General features: G+C 50.9%; 1 protein-coding gene across 1 annotated transcript in view; it reads right to left on the bottom strand.

The window, feature by feature from the left end:
• The window catches only part of IGSF21 (immunoglobin superfamily, member 21), a 267753-nt gene that overhangs the window by 115849 nt on the left and 134729 nt on the right, over window positions 1–17175 (bottom strand). Inside the window, exon 4 of the mRNA XM_004678549.2 lies at window positions 6228–6340. Coding sequence (XP_004678606.2) covers window positions 6228–6340 — 113 coding nt within the window. The remainder of the gene's footprint in view (window positions 1–6227; window positions 6341–17175) is intronic.

Below are 17175 nucleotides of genomic sequence, written 5' to 3'. Positions count from 1 at the left end.
CTTTACAGCCAAAATTCCTTTGAAGATCAAGGATCCAGTTGCAGCAATTGAAATTCATACTCTGACCCCTAGGGGGAGCCCAAGGTTTCTCCTGTCACTCTACCCCTAGAGGAGGCCGCGAGGATGCAACCTGCCTGAGGGAGGAGTAAGACTTGGATACCTGTTCTTTGTCCTCTTTACCAGGAATTGGTTACATGTATTCTGCAAGCGGCTGTCCTTTGCTGTCCTATTTCCTCATATATGATGGGGTTGGGCATGTGACATACCTGATCGGAGAGGGCCAGGGCCGGGAAGGAGCCCAGACCGGGCAGTTTGGGCTGGCTCTGTACAAGACCTTGTCCTCCGCACTCCCTTCCTCTTGCATACCTTGAGCTATAAGATCTGAGCCCAAAGTCAGAACATGGGTCCAGTGGCGTAGCATGAAGTAGCCAGCTTGAGTGGCTGCCAGGCTGGGCATCAAGCCAAAGGGCCAACGAGGTGGTCCAGCCCAGTGCTCTAGGACTTGGGACGCGTTCTCTACTCATCACTAAGAGTGTGCCTGCCATCTTGCCCTCGTGATATCATCGGACTCTAATGCCTCCTTGTGATGATCATTTTTTATTTTATTTCAGACAACAAAACATAGTCAAGGATTTAGACTCATGGAGAGTGGATGCCAGTACAGCCATTTGAAATAACTCCCTGCTTCAGAGACAGCTAAGGTCCATTGTAACGGCTTAGCTAGGAGAGGCTGTTACCTCACATTGGAGCCCGGGGAGTTCACCAGTATAACTGCATAGGAACCGAGACGGTGCGCCAGCTGCAAGTGTTGTCTGTCTCTCCGCTGTGGGAAAGTGGTGGCGGGAATCTGATTCTTGGTGGTGACCCCCAAACACCTTCCTCTCTTGCTCTGCAATGTCCCTGCCTGGGATCCCTTAAGAGACAAGCTAGGACATTGGTCACCATTTGCTGAATTGGTTCCATAATGAGCTGACTACTGGGTTTATTTGGGTGCAGATATTTTCTTGCTGATGTAGGTGATTTTGTGCTCCATTTCAGATAAGGATTCTAGAATTCAGAAAGACTATATCACTGGCCGAAATCACAAACAACAAACTCACGCATGATGCCTAAGTCCTCTGTCTGCCTTCTTGTGACAGCCTCCCACCTTAATCCTTTCCCCAACTGTCCAGAGCCGGCGTGAACCCTCACTCAGGGCCTCCAGCACAGCCCCAAAGCAGTCGCCCCAGCCAAGTAGCATCAGGGAGGAAGTGCCTGCCCCACAAAACAACAGGCAGACTTTCCTGCAAGGTGAAGGAAGCGAGATAAGGAGCTCTGCAAGCCGGCCCGTATCACTGTGTGGAGATCTCCTGCTCTCTCTTGTGCACTGTGGCTCTTTTTTCTGTGGCCTTGTAACCTGGGCCCAGTACCGCTCTTGGGAACAAATTGTGAAGGAAGGAGACAAAACAAAGGCGAGATGATAAAAACTGCCATGAAAGGTTAAATTCCCATGATTCTCTGTGGCTGTTTAATGGGTTTCTATGATATAAACAGACCTTTGGCTTTGCCTGCTGGGCAAGTGACCTCCAGCTAAATGAGTTTAGACAGTTTTTCCTAATAAGAAATGTTCCTTTTTCCCATACTCCTCAGAACCCCACCCAACATATAGAGACCCCCCCCCCAAACTGACAGGTATTATCAGCTGTACACACATGCCAATGTGGCCACATGATATGGTCTGTCAAAAAGTGCACAGCTCTCCCATTTGTTCACTTAACAAACATTTACTGAGGAGACTGTTCATTAGACGTATCGGTTACAGCAGGGAAAAGAACTGGCTGTTGTCCTTGAGCTGCTCACAGCCCAATGAGCAGACAGGTGTTCTGACCTGATGAGCTAAGAGCTGTAGAAGAAACCCACAAAGAATTATGGAGGACAGAGTGTCTAAAATTTTCTGCAGAAAAGGTAACATGAGCTAAGATATTTGTCTCTGTAAATGAATTCGTTTTCTCCATCTGAAAAATAGACTTAATAGTACTTCTCTCACATGGCCAACATGAAAATGAAGTAGTGGTAAAGGCCTTTACATAGTAAGGGCTAATTATGTTAGTCATTCAGATGAGTATCAGCAGCATTATTAAATGAGTCCCCAATTAGAGGCAGAAATGGATAGATAGACGAACTTATGTAATGATGGCATTTATTCATTTACTAAAACCAAGTTCCTGACTTTGTTGCTAGTGTCGTTTGGTTGTTAGGTGACAGCCTCCTACTGGCCGAAAATGGAATTGCACCTCTACTCTATTAGCCACTGTTTAATTCCAGGAGGAATTCCAGGAAGAAGAGCTATGCACCTGAGCTGTGAAGATGAACACTGGGAAACTCAAATCTGGGAGATGAATCCATGCAACAGTGGAGATAGCATGGGGAGATGATGAAGAGGATTGTGAGGTGCCTTATCCTTGAATAGGACTTTGGTGGTCAATTATAGCTTCCAACACCTCTGAACATCTTCTTGATGTATTCAAAGAAGTTTTTTGAGAATGATTTTTGCTCTTCCCAGGCCGGCTAAAAAACAAACAAAATTCATTTCCCTGCAATTCACTCTGGCGTAAGCTTGACAGGAAAACTGGTTCAACGAGCATTCATCATTACCTCCTAATCATGAAAACGCAGCACATTCCAGAGACCACAGGGGAAGAAAATCAGTATCTACAGCAGATATCCAATAGAACTTTCTGTGATGATGAGAATATGCTGAAGCTCTGCTCTGTCCAATATGGCAGTCACTGGCCACATGCCGCTAATGAGCTTTTAGAGGTGGATCAGCTGAATGAACAAATATACTTTTAATTGAGCTTGATTCAGTGAAATACAGTCAACTAGTTGGACACCATATTGGACACCACAGACACAAACGCACTGATCACAAACACTTTGTCTGGTCTATTCTAGAGTATCAGCATCTTCCACAAATCGGGCCCACCTTGGGGCAGTGTGCAAGGTGCAAACCCTTGCTGCCTCCTCTTATTCCTCCCACTCTCTACCCATCCCCACAGGATCCACAATTCAAGACCTTCCCGAATGTTCAGCCAGAGGTCTTGGTAACCCCAAGGAGGAGATCTCTTTTGCTCCAGACAATTTCATCAGCTGCCCCAATCTACTCAAAGAATCCCGTCCATTCACGATGTCTCTGAAAGCTCAGAAACATCCATTGCTCTGACTCCATTGCTAAGACAATGTCTTTAGGACAAGAGGGGAGGCTGCTGGACTTTCCACATGTTTGGGACCATTTTGTGCCCACTGGGCTGAGCGGCCAGTGGCGGCCTCATCACAATGCTTTGCTTTTCTCTTCGAAAAGGATTGGAGACACAGCCGTGGCTGGGCCTGTGTAATCCATTCATTGCCTTCCAAGCCGGGCTCTGTAAGTTCATTCACAGAGGACGGGGAAAGGAAGCCGGGGAGGGAAGCAAACACACACACACACACAACAAACAACTCAGCCGCTCCCTGTTTGCAGGGTTAGTGTTGGGAAGAAGAGGTGGGGGATGAGCCGTGAGCGCTTGTCTGGGGGGTGACTGTGTCTGCTCCCACTGTCTGCGAAGCTCCGGCCCGCCCTTGTCGCATGAACGCTGGTCTTGGTGGGCTCTTATCTCGCTCCACTCAGCCAGCTCCTTGGGAAAAGAGGCGATCTGCGAGGGAGGGCAGAGTGGCAGCAGGCAAAGACAGGACTGGCACATGGAGCCACTTCCCTGGAACTTCCTCCCACTGGCTGCCACATCCCACCATCACTGGACTCATGGGGCTTCCCCAACTCAAGGAGCATCCCAAGTCAGCTAACTGCTCACTCAGGCCAGCTACAGAAATCAAAGGGCCAAGCATTTGGCTCCAGTGGGCAATTTGCATACGATTTGCATACATCTGCATACCCTGCTCCAGAGGCCCTCCGTCAAAGGATGTGGGATGAAATAAAATAAATTAATTAGTGCAGCCTACCATAGCCCGATATGCAGGGCCAGACACTTGTAAGCGATGTAACTGATTCTTAAAGCAATCGATGTGCTGCAGGCTGGGGCGGGGAGACAAGGGGTGGGAGAGAGCGGGCTTCTTGGCGTGGGGGTGGCGATGGGGCCCTGCAGCCGGTGTCTGAGCTGGAAGCTGGGCACTTTCCCTCTGCCCCAGCTCCTCCCTCATTCTCAAGACACCCTAGAGTTAAGCCTTGGGAGTCCGGCTCCTGTTTCCCCCGCACCAGGGTCTGAAAGGTGCTGCCCAGTCTGGAGGCCATCTCTGCAGGGAGATTTCTTTACTGGGTGTAAGGGAACATTGAGTCTCAAAGAAGACTGAGGACAGTCTTGCTTCAGCAGTTGGGAGACAATCAAGTGCCGGCTGGTGCTTTCCTGCCTCGAAGCACCTGCCCAGCTTCCCCCCCAGGACCTGTTCCAGTGGGTCTCCGTGTCTCCTCCTGCCAGCTGGGCAGGTTTTTCACGACCCCTCACTCCGATCCCACGTACGGATGGCTGAGGGAGAGGTGGGTCCCCTCTTCAGCAGTGAGCTGGAGTTAATTTCTCCCAGTTCTTCTGCCAGGTGCTAATGAGATGCTCACAGCGTGTCACAGCCAAGCGGCTCCCATATCATGTAAATACGCCTCTTAGAGATTCAGTTCATGGCTCTATTTAACATATGCCTTGACTTTCTCTAGGCCCGTTGATCCATCTAGAATAAAAACCTCATCTAAAGCTGGAGCGCTGCGGGGTGCCCGATGTCAGGTCCACACCTGTGGGGCCCCGGCTGCCGGAGAGCTGAGTGAAGGGCCCCACAGCTGATTCTAAGTGGGCGAGACCACAGTGCTAAGAGGTAGAACCATGATTTAGGTTAAAAGGAGCCTAGTTCACAGCCAACAAAACCGCAGTGACCAGCCAATGATGCTTCAAATGATGGGGAAAGAAACGCAACTTTGAAGGAACACCAAGAACTGCATGTTTCATAGTAAGACCGAGCCACGCGCAAGAAGGTGACAGAGGATAGCAATTCGAGTCAGGCCGTGAGCGGTGAGCGTGCCCAGTGGGACCCTCCGGCGTTGTGTGCCTGTGCACACGAGGCCGGTGTGGACACACCTTGAAGGAGTGAAGGGGCCAGCCTTAGATGCTTGTCAGCCAAACTGCACCTCTTCCCCTTCCTCCTCTCGTCCTGGTCTCCATTCCTGCCCCCCACCTCCACGCTCCACCAGCTTCAGCCACAGCATTCCCCTCAACTGTGTCACCCGTCAGTTTCACTAGAAGAAAGGGCGATGGAGTTTCCAAAGTGTTTTAGGTCAGGGATTGGCAAACGAGGGCCGAAAGCAGGCTATAGTCTGTTTTTGTGTAGCTTGTGTGCTAAGAAAGGAAAAAAGATTTGTGACACCTAAAAATTACGTGCAATTCAAGTCTGGGTGTCCATGAATAAAGTTTGACTGGCACCCAGCCATGCCCTCTCATGGGCACATTGTCTGTGGCTGTTTTGCGCTACAACAGCCGGTTGGATAGTTGCCCAGAGACCAGATGGTCCCCGGAGAGGAAAATATTTACTCTCTGGGCCTCACCGAAAAATTTTGCCAGTCCCCGTTTTAGATCATGGAAGGGGAGTGCTTTACCTAGCCTGCTCCCGACACGGCAAGACCCAGCTTTGCACAAACCTGACCTTGGCAAGGGAGAAAGCCAACGCCAGCTGGACCTTGTCCTGGGCCCAGCTCCCATGTGACCCAGGGCGCTCAGGCTGGACACCCAGTCCAGACACACAAGATTTGTAACAATGAATAAAAGGTCCACACTTGTGCCCAAGACCTAAAGCGAGTCCTCCATATGCCAACACTAGGACCCGGGCAGGTGGGCATCCTCCTCAGAGCTAACCTTAGGATACCAGACACCAGGAAAGCCGAAATGTAATTGAATCAAGAGGCCGATGATTCTGTGATTTGATTGAAAAGGAGGGAGCCACCCTGTCAAAAACATTCCCCACAGCGTCACGTCTGAAATTCCCTCCTTCCTTAGCTGCCACGGCTGTCCTCAGCAACCCACACGTTGACATTAGAGAGGTTTCCTGAGCATATGGAATATTAGGGACACAAAGGACGTCAACTGAGATGCAGCCTCAGGTCAGAAGAGCAGCCCTGGGAAAACGCCACTGAGGAGGGCAGGCGAGGGGCACCGGCAGAGGCCAGGGCAGCTGAGGGCTGCCCTGAGGACTCAGCAGAACTGGCGAGGGCGACTTACCCGGTACCACACGATCTCACGCATGCGGCCATCCGTCTTGAAGTTACACTTCAAGGTCACGGCGTCTCCAGCCACCACGGGTGGGAGAGGCTCAATGTTGACCGTCAGGTAGCCTACGGAAGAGAGGACAAGGGGGAGGTGAGGGCGAGAGCTGGGCGGGCCGTGGGGTGGGGAGGGGGTGGGCCCAAGGGCAGCGTGCACAGGTATGGCTGTGACCACGGTCCGAGGTCTGAGCCGTCCTGCGCCTGCCCCGCCCGCTCCTCCCTGGCTGGCACTTGCTTGGCTCCTGTGGTTCTCCCCCATCAGAAAACACTTCTTGGGGTGCAGCTTCCTGTGGAAGTAGGACCTGTAGACACCCAAAGGAAATGCCTTCGTGCATCTCTACCTCTCCTTTCAGAGAGCAGCGATACGCATTAGCTCAGAGCCCTCAGGAAGTGAACATACGAAATGGCATTTTACCCAGTGCTTCACTTCCTATTTGACTAGGCCCCTTAAACCCCGCCAACATCCTTGCAGCCGAGGGCCCACGAAGCCCACATTGAAAGATGGTGTTCTGGGGGCCCAGACTCCCCCACTTCCAATTACTCCTGGTGAAACGGGAAGAACAAACTGGGAAACTGGCCTGAACCCCCAAATCTCTCATCACAAACGTGCTAGACCCAGAGGGAGAGGCAGTTTTGACCTGAGGCCATGGTGGTGGAGGGTAATCATGGCTGATGGCCTGGGAAGGATTTAGCCCCAGATGGGGCTTCTCACCCACATGCTGCCCCCTGGGGACACCAGCCCTGTGCCCTGGAACTGGGGCTCTTACCCCAGAAGCCACCCCACTGCAGCCTCCCTACTCTGCCCAGCCTTGTGAGGCCCCGATCCACTCCTCTGCCTTGGGTTGGCAGTCCAGGTTCATCTGATCGACTTCCCGCCACCGATGTCCAGCCATTGATCGAAGGGATCAATCCAGTCTGATCGTCTTAATGACAAAACTAGCCAAGATGGGTTCAGTGATTTCAATTGTGCAGACAACCTGAGCGGATCGAGCCCAGGGGCCTGACCCCTGCCTGGAACTTAATAGCTACAACACGTGAGGAAAAAAAGAATCGACCTTGAGAGGATCAATTTGGAAGCTGGATGTCCAAATTGAGACTTCTGAGGGATGTGTACAGGGCTCCCACCCGGAGCCCAGGTTCCCAGGGACCTCAAGTCCCAGTAGCTCAAGAAGGACCCATCTCCTGTCTCCCCCTTTCCTATGTCGTTCCATCCCAAACTTTGCCCTCACCGGGGTAAGGTGGGGGCAGATTCACAGCTCAGCCACAGTGGACTGGGGAAGCTGGAAGACCCTTGCCCACCTGGACGATCAGGGTGTCCCCAAGCCTGCTGGGTTTCAAGCCATGACAAACTAGGGGGGATGGACTCCTGTGATACAGTGTGCTGGGCAAGCTGAGCCTGATCGTGAAATAGTAATACATTTCTGCTGCACCTACTGTGTCTGAGTGTTTAACACACACACACACTGTCACCACATCTTAGGAGAGCAGAGCTAGATGATACCTACTTCCACTGGGAAGCAAGAGGCAAAACAGCCTGCCAGGGCCACAGAGCTGTAAGGGGATTCAAACACAGGCCTTCTGGTTCTGGCAAAACCAGGAGGTGATATGCAGAAGTGGCCAGCAGGAGTTTCCACACCCAGCCGTGGGGAGGAAAAGGGGTGTTTCTCTAAGGCAGGAGACCAGGACCTGGCCCTACCTTCTACCATTCCCAGCCTTGGGTTGATCCCCTGGCTCACCTGTGCAGTGGGGCTGCTTTACCTGGGGGCCTCCCATTTGAAATTATAGATAAAACTTGAGCATCACCAGCCTAGATGAGTGAGAAGCTCCAGACAGAGAAGGGCCCGCTCCTAGGGAAGGAGGCGGGAAGCCACATTCTCAGATGAACTCATCTCCCAGACGAGTGTGCACGGGGGGGGAGGGGGGGCGGCAGGGAAGGAGACTCAACTGTAGGGCCATCACTTGTTAGAAAGCCATGGGGGAATTGCAGGTGTGAGTTTGGAGGGGGGCATTTACTAGCAAGGGGCTGAGGATGGTGGAAGCATCGGTGGTGGGGTGAAGAACACCAGTCAGCACAGCAGGTGTCTTGAGACTAGGGGCCACGGGGATGCCCCGGTGAGCAGAGGCCAGGTTGCATGGCAGACAGGGCAGGCAGGCCCTTGGCCACGGGAAGAGAATTAGAAGGCGGGGTGAATGGTGGGGTCGTGACACCCCCAGCCAAAGTGTTTAGGGAGGAGCCAGCTTCCAATAGGCATTTCGGGCAAACCTGTTCTATCATCGACTGAGCACAAGGAATTGCGGGTTAAAGGACGGTATACAGGTGCCTTTTCTCCTAGACTTCCCTCTCTTTCCTTCTCCCTGTCTTGTTTTAGTTTGTGAAGAAATATTTATTGAGAATCTCTCATGGGGCTGAGCTTCCAGTGGGGCGGCACGGTCATGCCCACACACCATGGCGAATGCATCAGGTGGCGAGGGTGAAAGGAGAGGAAGGGGTCAGGGAAAGCCATCAGGAGATGGACGGGGTGGTCCTGGACAGTGGCTGTCTCCCATGCCGTAGGCCACTGACATGCTGCCCCAGAGGGTGGGGCGTGGGTGTCTGCTCTGGGGGCTGATGGAGCAGACGCCAGGCCGCAGGGCAGAGGGGACCTGGGCACCGAGGATTAAAATCTCCCTCCCTGGCACAGAGCACATTGTAACTCCCTTGCATTTTTGCTCCCATGGTTGCCACGACTCTTGCTACAACATGTGCTCGCCTGATGATGCGGCATTGTTGCGTAAGCCACGCTGGAGTGTGAGTGTCTGTTTGCACATCTGTGTCTCCTTCTGGATGTGAGTGCCATTAATATCGTGAAGTATTCAAATAATACAACAAGGGCTGTTTGCGGAGCTTTCCTATACACAGGCAATTTTGTTTCTACTCCAACCAGTGGAATTGCAGTTCAGAGAGAAGTGTCTTGTTTCATGCAGCCTTGACCTTGAGGTATGCAGCAAAGCTAGGACTCAAACCCAGATCTGCTAGCACCGCTTGGTGCCAGCTGGAGCAATCATGTGACTTGCTGAGGTGATGTGGGGGTTCTGGGGTGACACCCCGATTTTCATGGATGGCTTCTTTGTCAACCTGGTGACCTGGCTGGGGCTGGAAGGGCAGGCCCAGAAATGCATGCCGAGCAACGGAGAGATCTGAGGATGGGATCAGGTCCATGTGAGGGAGGGCAGACAGAGGGGAGCAAGCCTGACAATGAGCTCTGGGCTCCTGGCCCTTCCCTACGCTGGGGCATAGGCCTCAGAGGACATGTGGACTCTAAGTCGTGAATTGGAGGCAGGACACCAGCAGGGTAGGGAGGGATGTGCCAGTGATTGCAACAGTGCCAAGCAGCAAGTGGATCACAGATGAGAAACCACCTTTCCAGACAGACACAAGGAGAGCAGACAGCAAGTGTTCCTAGCCAAGGGGGTGTTTGCAAAAGAAAAACACGAAGAGTTCTTCAGGCCTGAGGAGCAGTCCATAGTTCACCAATGATGGCATCTGTGTGATCTTCAGCACTGCTGCTCCCTCTCTCTGGAAACTCCCTCTCTGGCTTTCCTCCCTCTCTACCCACACATTTCCAGCAAATTTGAACTCAGGTTCAAGTTCCTCACTCTCTTGCTCAGTCAGTAGAAGCTATGTGACTTCCGTGGGACTCAGTTTCCCTATATGCGATGTGGAGGTGGGAACCATCACAGGATCCAGGATGGTGATGTATGTTCTCGGTCCTGCTCACCTGAAGCCCTGTCTGCTCAAATGGGTCTCCCTGAGCAGAGTGAACAGGCATTACACTTCCCAACCTCCTGCTCTCACTTCTTCCCACTTCCCGCTATCCTCAGTCAGGGAAGGATGTTCCAGGACCGAGGTGGGAAGAACAAGAATGACACATCTGGAAGCTGGTCAGGGAGTAGAAGCAGACTGGGAGATAACCAGCTCAGAAAGATGTCCTGTGGGGCTGAGACCAAAGCCACAGCACTAACTTGGGGTCTCCTCACTCGCCTTCCACCGAGGCAGAGGACATGAAATCACAGAGAGGAGATCCAAGAAGTCACCCGGCTGCCAGGACCCTGAGAAAAGAAGTCTCTCGATGGATGCAAGCTCATTCCTCCCCATCCCAGGCCTCTGGGCAGGTGTGAGGGGTAACAGAAGAGGCAGGGCTGAGAGACAAGGCTCGCCCACCCACCCAGAGGCAGGAACGGGCACAGGACTCAAGAGTTCTGGTTTCAGCTCTGCTGTCAACCAGCTCTGAGACCCCAGGTAGGTTGTCCCTCTTTCTGGGCCTTAGTTTCCTGATTGTAGGTTGTAGGATGAATGGAACCTTTAGGAACTTCCAAGTCCAGTCATTCCCACGTCAGATGTTAACTGAGCCTAAACTTGGGTCTCAACAAGAGGCCAGAAGGAGAAGCCACCTTGCCACTTTGCTCCTGTGCAACATAATGCCTTTCTGAGAACTGAATCCACCAATTAATCAGCCACCAGCTCAAGATGGAGCTCTGTCTTTTTTGGCATTAAATTTGCCACCAACCAGCCTCGACGCATGAGCCCCCCCCTACAAAGTGGGCTATCAAGAAGCAGGATCAGGAGTGGAGACTGATTCATCTTAACTAAGCAGTTCATTATCCCGAATGGTGCCATCACTCTCCCCTCTATCTCTGACAGCATTTACACCGCTCCTGTTAAGATACATTTAGCAAAATCACAGGCAATATTTAGGAGTCAGCCCCCTCCCAATGAGGCGATGATAAATATCTCGTCTGTCGGGAAACTCCCCTTGCAATACTCCAGCATAGCTCCCATCCAATTTTCCAGGTCAGAGGGGATGCGTACAGTCAAGAGAGACATAAATTCCAATATGTTGACCAGATGTCCCCATCTGCCCAGGACCAAGAGGTTACCAGGGATAAGAGTGTGCAGTGTAGAACTAAGATGGGTCACCCAAGTTTTGTGTAACACTCCTAAGACTATGGGGAAAGTCTTTGGTAAGTCACTTAAACCACTTCTAAATAAATAAATAAATAAATAAATAAATAAATAAATAAATAAATAAATAAAGGGTAATCACCTCTCCCTAAACCAATGGCAAGGACAAGCGAGAGTACACGCTGACCTCCTCCCTGGTGTCAGAGTAGATACTCAGTAGAAGGTGGTGGTGGCTAAACCTGTGAGGTCAGGTGCGGCATGGACTTCCTGTGTCTCTTCATATCCCTCCATTCCCTCTACCGGCAGTCAGAGCGACTTCCCTGACGTGCTCACCCCTGACTTGCTCAAAGGTTTTCAGAGCCCCCCACTGCTTCATAGACCAAGTTGCATATCCTCTGCAGATGATCTGGCCCATACCTGCCTCTCTAGCTCCCTGGGCACCTCTCGGCCCTCACTGCTCTTCATGTCCTTCTGCTTCTGCTCTCCCTCGCACGCAACTTTCTCCCTCACCTCTGTGTGCTGCAATCTTCTCTTGTCGCATTGGGTCATTTCTATTGATCGGTCTTGAGTTCACCGACTCTTTCCTCTACTGCCTCTATTCTGTTACTAACTTAATCCAGTGCACATTTTATTTCAGTTATCGTATCTTTCAGTTCTATAATTGCCATTTGGTTCTTCTTTTTATCTTCTATTTCTTTGCTGAGTCTTTCTACTTTAAGATTTGTTTCAAGACTATTTGTGATGCTTGTCCAAGCATTTTTATAATAGCCACTTTAAAATCCTTGTCAGATCACCCTACAGAGGTGTCATCTCATCATTGCAGCCTATTGATTGTCTTTCCTCAGTGAATTGAGATTTTCACAATTCTTTATATGCCAAGTGATTTTAGTTTGTGGCCTGGACATTTTAAGAGTTGCTTTATGAGACTCTAGGTCTTGTTTATATGAATTCCTTCAGTAGGACTTCAACTTCTAGTATTCCTCTCCAAACTGCTTGCTAGATTTTTTAAACTGGTGTTAATTCATCTGTCCTGGTCTCAGTTAACTTAATGGGAGGTAAGGGTAGCCTGGTCTTTCCTCCACCTCACCATAACTAGAAGTCCTTGACCTTTATTTTTTTATATATAACAGCTTTATTCTTAGACACTATCAATAGAACAGCATCTGTAATTTTAATAAAAGTTCAATAAATATGTATTGAATGAATGGAAAAATGAGCCAATGTACATGAAATCAGTATTTGGCAATTTTCAGAGGATAGCTGTAATTATTATCCCATTGATCACCACTGTCCCCATTTTAGAAACTCAGCAATACAGAATGGCTTCCCCAAGTTCACAGAGCCAGGCTTGGGGGGTGGCAGGCCCTGTGACTCTGGATCCAATACTTTTCTGCCTTCCCTAAGGAAACTTCTGCTAATTGTTTCACAGGTGAGATGTTGAAACAGGGCTGGGAAAATGGTTAGGTGCCCAGAACTGCAATCTTGCTTGGAGTGTATGGGATCAGCTCCCAGCTTAAACCAGTGTGGCATAACACCTCAGCAAACAGCAGGAAGATGATGGCCAAGGCCATTTGCAAGCCCAGAGGCAGTGGTGGTAGGTAGAGAAGTCACTAAGACGCTAGGAGGACCGAGGAGATGCGTCAGAGAGGCCTGAGGCTGGAGAATGGCTTCGGCCCAGCTCATATCTGACATAGTGTCCTGACCCCAGCTCTGGACAGTTACCTTGGCTCAGAAGCTCCTGTCTTTGAACACCCAGGCCACCACTTGTTGGTACAAAGTAGCCAGAGCAGTATCACAAGCCGTGGGCTCCAGTGTTCCATCAGGGGTAGGAGCTGTGTCGCCAGTCAGACTAGGAGCTCCCCAAGGCAGGGACACTGTCTCCCCACTTCTGTGCCTGGGGGGGGCAGAGTGGTGCCAAGACTCTGGCTTCTCTCCTCTGGGACCTGGTCCACCCCAACCCTAGAGCTGGGCAGACAGAGGGCTTGGGCAGTGGCAGTCATTCCACCAGCTAGATTTAAGGCTTCACCAGCTGGGGTGAACTGTGGGAGTTGGGGGTCACATAAATTTCTTGTGCCACCCTCCTCCTTCTGTAGGTCCGGATTTATCCCCACATGATAACAGGAGCTCCATGCACCACCACTCATGAGGAAAAGAGGTCACCCCATCTCATGAAGATAAATACCACAGTGTGGCACTGATGACAGCCTCCCTGGGCTCCCCGCACCACATAATTACTATCGTAATAAATATTATTACAATAAAGCAATTACTGCAACCGTATCGTTCAGTCAGGTACAGAGGGTTCTGTGAAATACACCCTTCCATGCTGAGCTAACAGGTGCTCCCAGTCATCGCCTCCTTGTTAGTAAAAAATGGGGTGAGAGGTGGGGCAAAGGCTGGAGGGGAGACCTTTTAAGAAAAGAAAGCTTCTGAGCGAAGAGGAGAAAGCTTACAGCTCATCTGTCTCTAAGATGGATCAACGCTTCCTTTCAGGTTGCTCTCAGAACTGTCTCTGCCTCACACCAACCTGGCCTTGGCCGGGGGCTCTTCAAACCCACCCCCAGGATGCTGCCCAGCCAGCTCGCTGGTCTTTACTTTAAGCCTGTTCCTCTAACACACCCACCACACACCACACAGAAGTCGCAATATTTCTAAAATGCAAATATGATGATGCCACCCACCTCTCCGGTTAATGCCATTCAATTCCCCACTCCATTGCCTTCCAATTCAGGATCAAGCTCAGACTCTGTCATGGCCAACTGGGCCCCTAATGATCTTGCTTCTCTTGGCCTCTCCAACTCAATCAGTCTCGCACTGAGTTTGTGCCACCTTGCAACCCCACTGCCAGCCTTTCCAGCCCTCAGATTGTTTTCACCTGAGCCATTCTCTCTTTTCAGAATGCCCTTGTCCTCTGAGTTCATCGGAGGAAAGTTGTATTGGTACTGCCGGGTTCAATACAACAGCTCCCCTCGCCCCCCAATTTATATCAGCCTGATATCCCTCTTCTGGGCTCACAGTTCCCTATAAACACTTCAGTCACAGTCTTTTCTACTGCACAGTCATTTGACATGTGGCTCTTTGTGTTTCTCCACTGTCTGGAAACTTCTTAAGGTCAGGGGACTGTTGTGTGCCTGCCATTCCCTGCAGGGAGTCTGACACATGTGGACGCTCAGCCAGCACACTGCACAGCTGAATGAGCCAACACTTTGTCTGTGATGGAGCCTGGCGACCCCGGAGCCCTGACCAGAGTGGAGTATGTACAGCCCAGCACACAGGTGTCACACCCCAGATCCAAATCCTCTGACTCTCCACTGCCTTCAGGATGAGGGGCAACCCCTTCCCTTCACACTCATGGCCAGTCTCCTCCTTCCATCATCCTTTGCCTCTCTCTGCCTTTTGCATGCTGAGTCTGAATTACTCCAAAGGTACCCGAAAGGTACCAGGCTTTGTCTGTCTACTGAGCCTACTAGCCCAGAAAACCTCCTCTCACTTTGCGCACCCCCCCCATCAATTTGCTAAACCTTCAGATCTTAACTTAAATATCGTATACTCTAGAGGCTGTCCTGACACACCCCAACTTTATCTACCCATGCCCAGCTCCCCCAGGTCTGGGTTAAGAGCTCCTCTTGTGGCATCTGCCTTGCCTGGCAACACCCGTCTCCCACCATGAACTGGATGAGGTTTTGCAGGTCCAAAATCATGTCCTGGTTTCCGCATTCTGGTGCTCAGATGCTGCAGGTCACACTGCTGGCATTGGAGGCACAATGAATGAATGAATGAGTAAGTGAATGAATGAATGAGTAAGTGAATGAATGAGTAAGTGAATGAAAGAGTGAATAAATGAGTGAGTGAATCATGAATGAATTAAAGAGTGAATGAATGAGTGAGCAAATGAGTGAATGAATGAATGAGCGAATGAACGAGTGAGCGAATGAATGAATGAGTGACTCTCTGAATGAAAAAAATAGGCTACAGGTATCTTCAACTGGCCTAGCCTTGACCATCACATCCAGTTCTGTTGGGGAAGTTTTTTCCCTTATAGGCCACCTAAATTTGGACCATGAAAGAACATGTAGAGGGCAAGACACTGCCCTCAGGCTCCCAGTTCTTCCTGGGAGCTCAGCTCTGGACCATTAGAGACTTAGCATTTGTAGTTATTGCAAGCCTGCTATTTTGGGGTGTCCACCCCCCTGCCCTGACCTCAGGTGTCCAGACTCTTCTGAAATATTCCCCTTCTATGATCTCCAGCCAGCTAATCAAATTTCCCTGTCAGAGGCAATAAATGCTCAAAAGCCTCATAGTATTAATGTATTATTCATAACATATGTATTATTTATCATTAGTTTGTTTATTTATTATTAATTTGCGTTTCATTATTGATAACGATGTGGTTATACTATTAATAAGTAGGTTTCAGAAGACTGTTCTGTGGCCCTCTGTAGATGCCTGATCTCCCCCAGCTCCCGGGGGACACTTTGGTCACACCTCTTCCCATTCTTTGGATGGACACGCTGAGGCCAGAGAAGGGCAGGGCTTGGGGGCTGGTCCTCCTGCCTCTGAGGTAACTGAGAAGGAAGGTGATGGCATGGGGCAAGCTGGCCTTGGGCTGACCTCAGGGCCAAGGTCACTGATTCCTGCAGGTGCTGACATGGGGCTGGCAACCTCCGGAAGCCCCGTTCTTCTGCCACTCTGGCCCCTTCACCCAGCTCACCATGAGGTGCACTGCCGTCTTCACTCTGGTTTGTGTGCCGTGTCTGCTCTGTGCTACGCGTGTGCTCCCCAACTCACAGATGTCTGTGCACACCCAGACCCCGCTTCCTCCTCCCAGGCACCGTCTACTATGGTCATGTGACCAAGTCTTGACCCCAGAATCCTCCATACCTTCTCCCCACCTGGGGTCTGGTTGGTGGGAACCCTGAGGACCTGCAGGGTGGAGCCAGGAGATGGAAAGAAACTGGGTGCCTGGGTGACAGTGTGGAGCCCTGTCCCCCAGAGCCCCTGACGGACAGCGAGAGGAAGAGAAACAAGTGTCACTGTGTTGAGCTGCTGGGACCTTTGAACGCTTTGTTTTCACAGTTATTCTAGCACATTCCCCTAATATACAGTGCTTGGCAGGTCTGTTCTTAGTGGGGAAAAGAAGGAACAGTTGATGACTAAGCAAGGATGTAAATGAATGGGCCCGGTTACCCAGTCACTGAGTGAGATCCCAATCCACACCCCCATCACAAGAATATGGGGACACGACTCAAGATCTCAAAACATTTGCTCTGGTAAATTGAGACCAAGGGAAGGGAAGGGATTTGGCCAAGGTCAGAGACAAGGTCACAGGACAGAAGCATAGTCCTGGGGCCCTTCACCACACCACTGTCCTCTCTCCAACTATCTTTCATGTGCAGCCACCTTCTGGAAATCTCTGTGCCCTTCAGGATGAGTGAGAGAAATCATTAGTTCCTTATCCTGAGGGTCAGTCTAGCATCCAAAGAACAGCTGGAACTGCTGAGAGAGGGGCCAACGAAAGAGCGGGGTGATGCCAGCTGTTGGGGAGACGCCTGGCTGGATCGCTGTCTTTGTAGCACCTCTCAGGCCCAGCTGGCCAGGGCAGGCCAAGCAGGCACCAGTGGGAAGCCTTGGCAGTGGCAGGAAGTCAAGGAAACAGCCCCAGACCTTGAAGCCAAAGGCCTGGCCTCTTCCTACCATATAGACCTAGGGGCCGAGTCCCTCTCCCTCCCTGGGCCTCAGTCACCTCATCTGTAAAAGGTGTCCATGATGCTTACTTCACAGGGCAATGCTGAAGACAAGGTGAGAAGATAACAAGGAAATAATCTGAGAAGGATCTGGAAAAGCTAACCTCCTTTGCGGGGGGATATCATAGGACCATGGTGATGACGTGAGGTTCTGATTTGGGACTCAGGAACCAGACAGTCCTGGCGACCATTTCTGACTGCACAGGCCTGCCCTGCAG

Source organism: Condylura cristata, unplaced genomic scaffold, assembly GCF_000260355.1.
Source record: "Condylura cristata isolate star-nosed mole 26May11 unplaced genomic scaffold, ConCri1.0 scaffold00008, whole genome shotgun sequence".
Classification (NCBI taxonomy): domain Eukaryota; kingdom Metazoa; phylum Chordata; class Mammalia; order Eulipotyphla; family Talpidae; genus Condylura; species Condylura cristata.
Note: the sequence above shows the minus strand (reverse complement) of the source record. Positions and strands in the feature narration are given on the sequence as shown.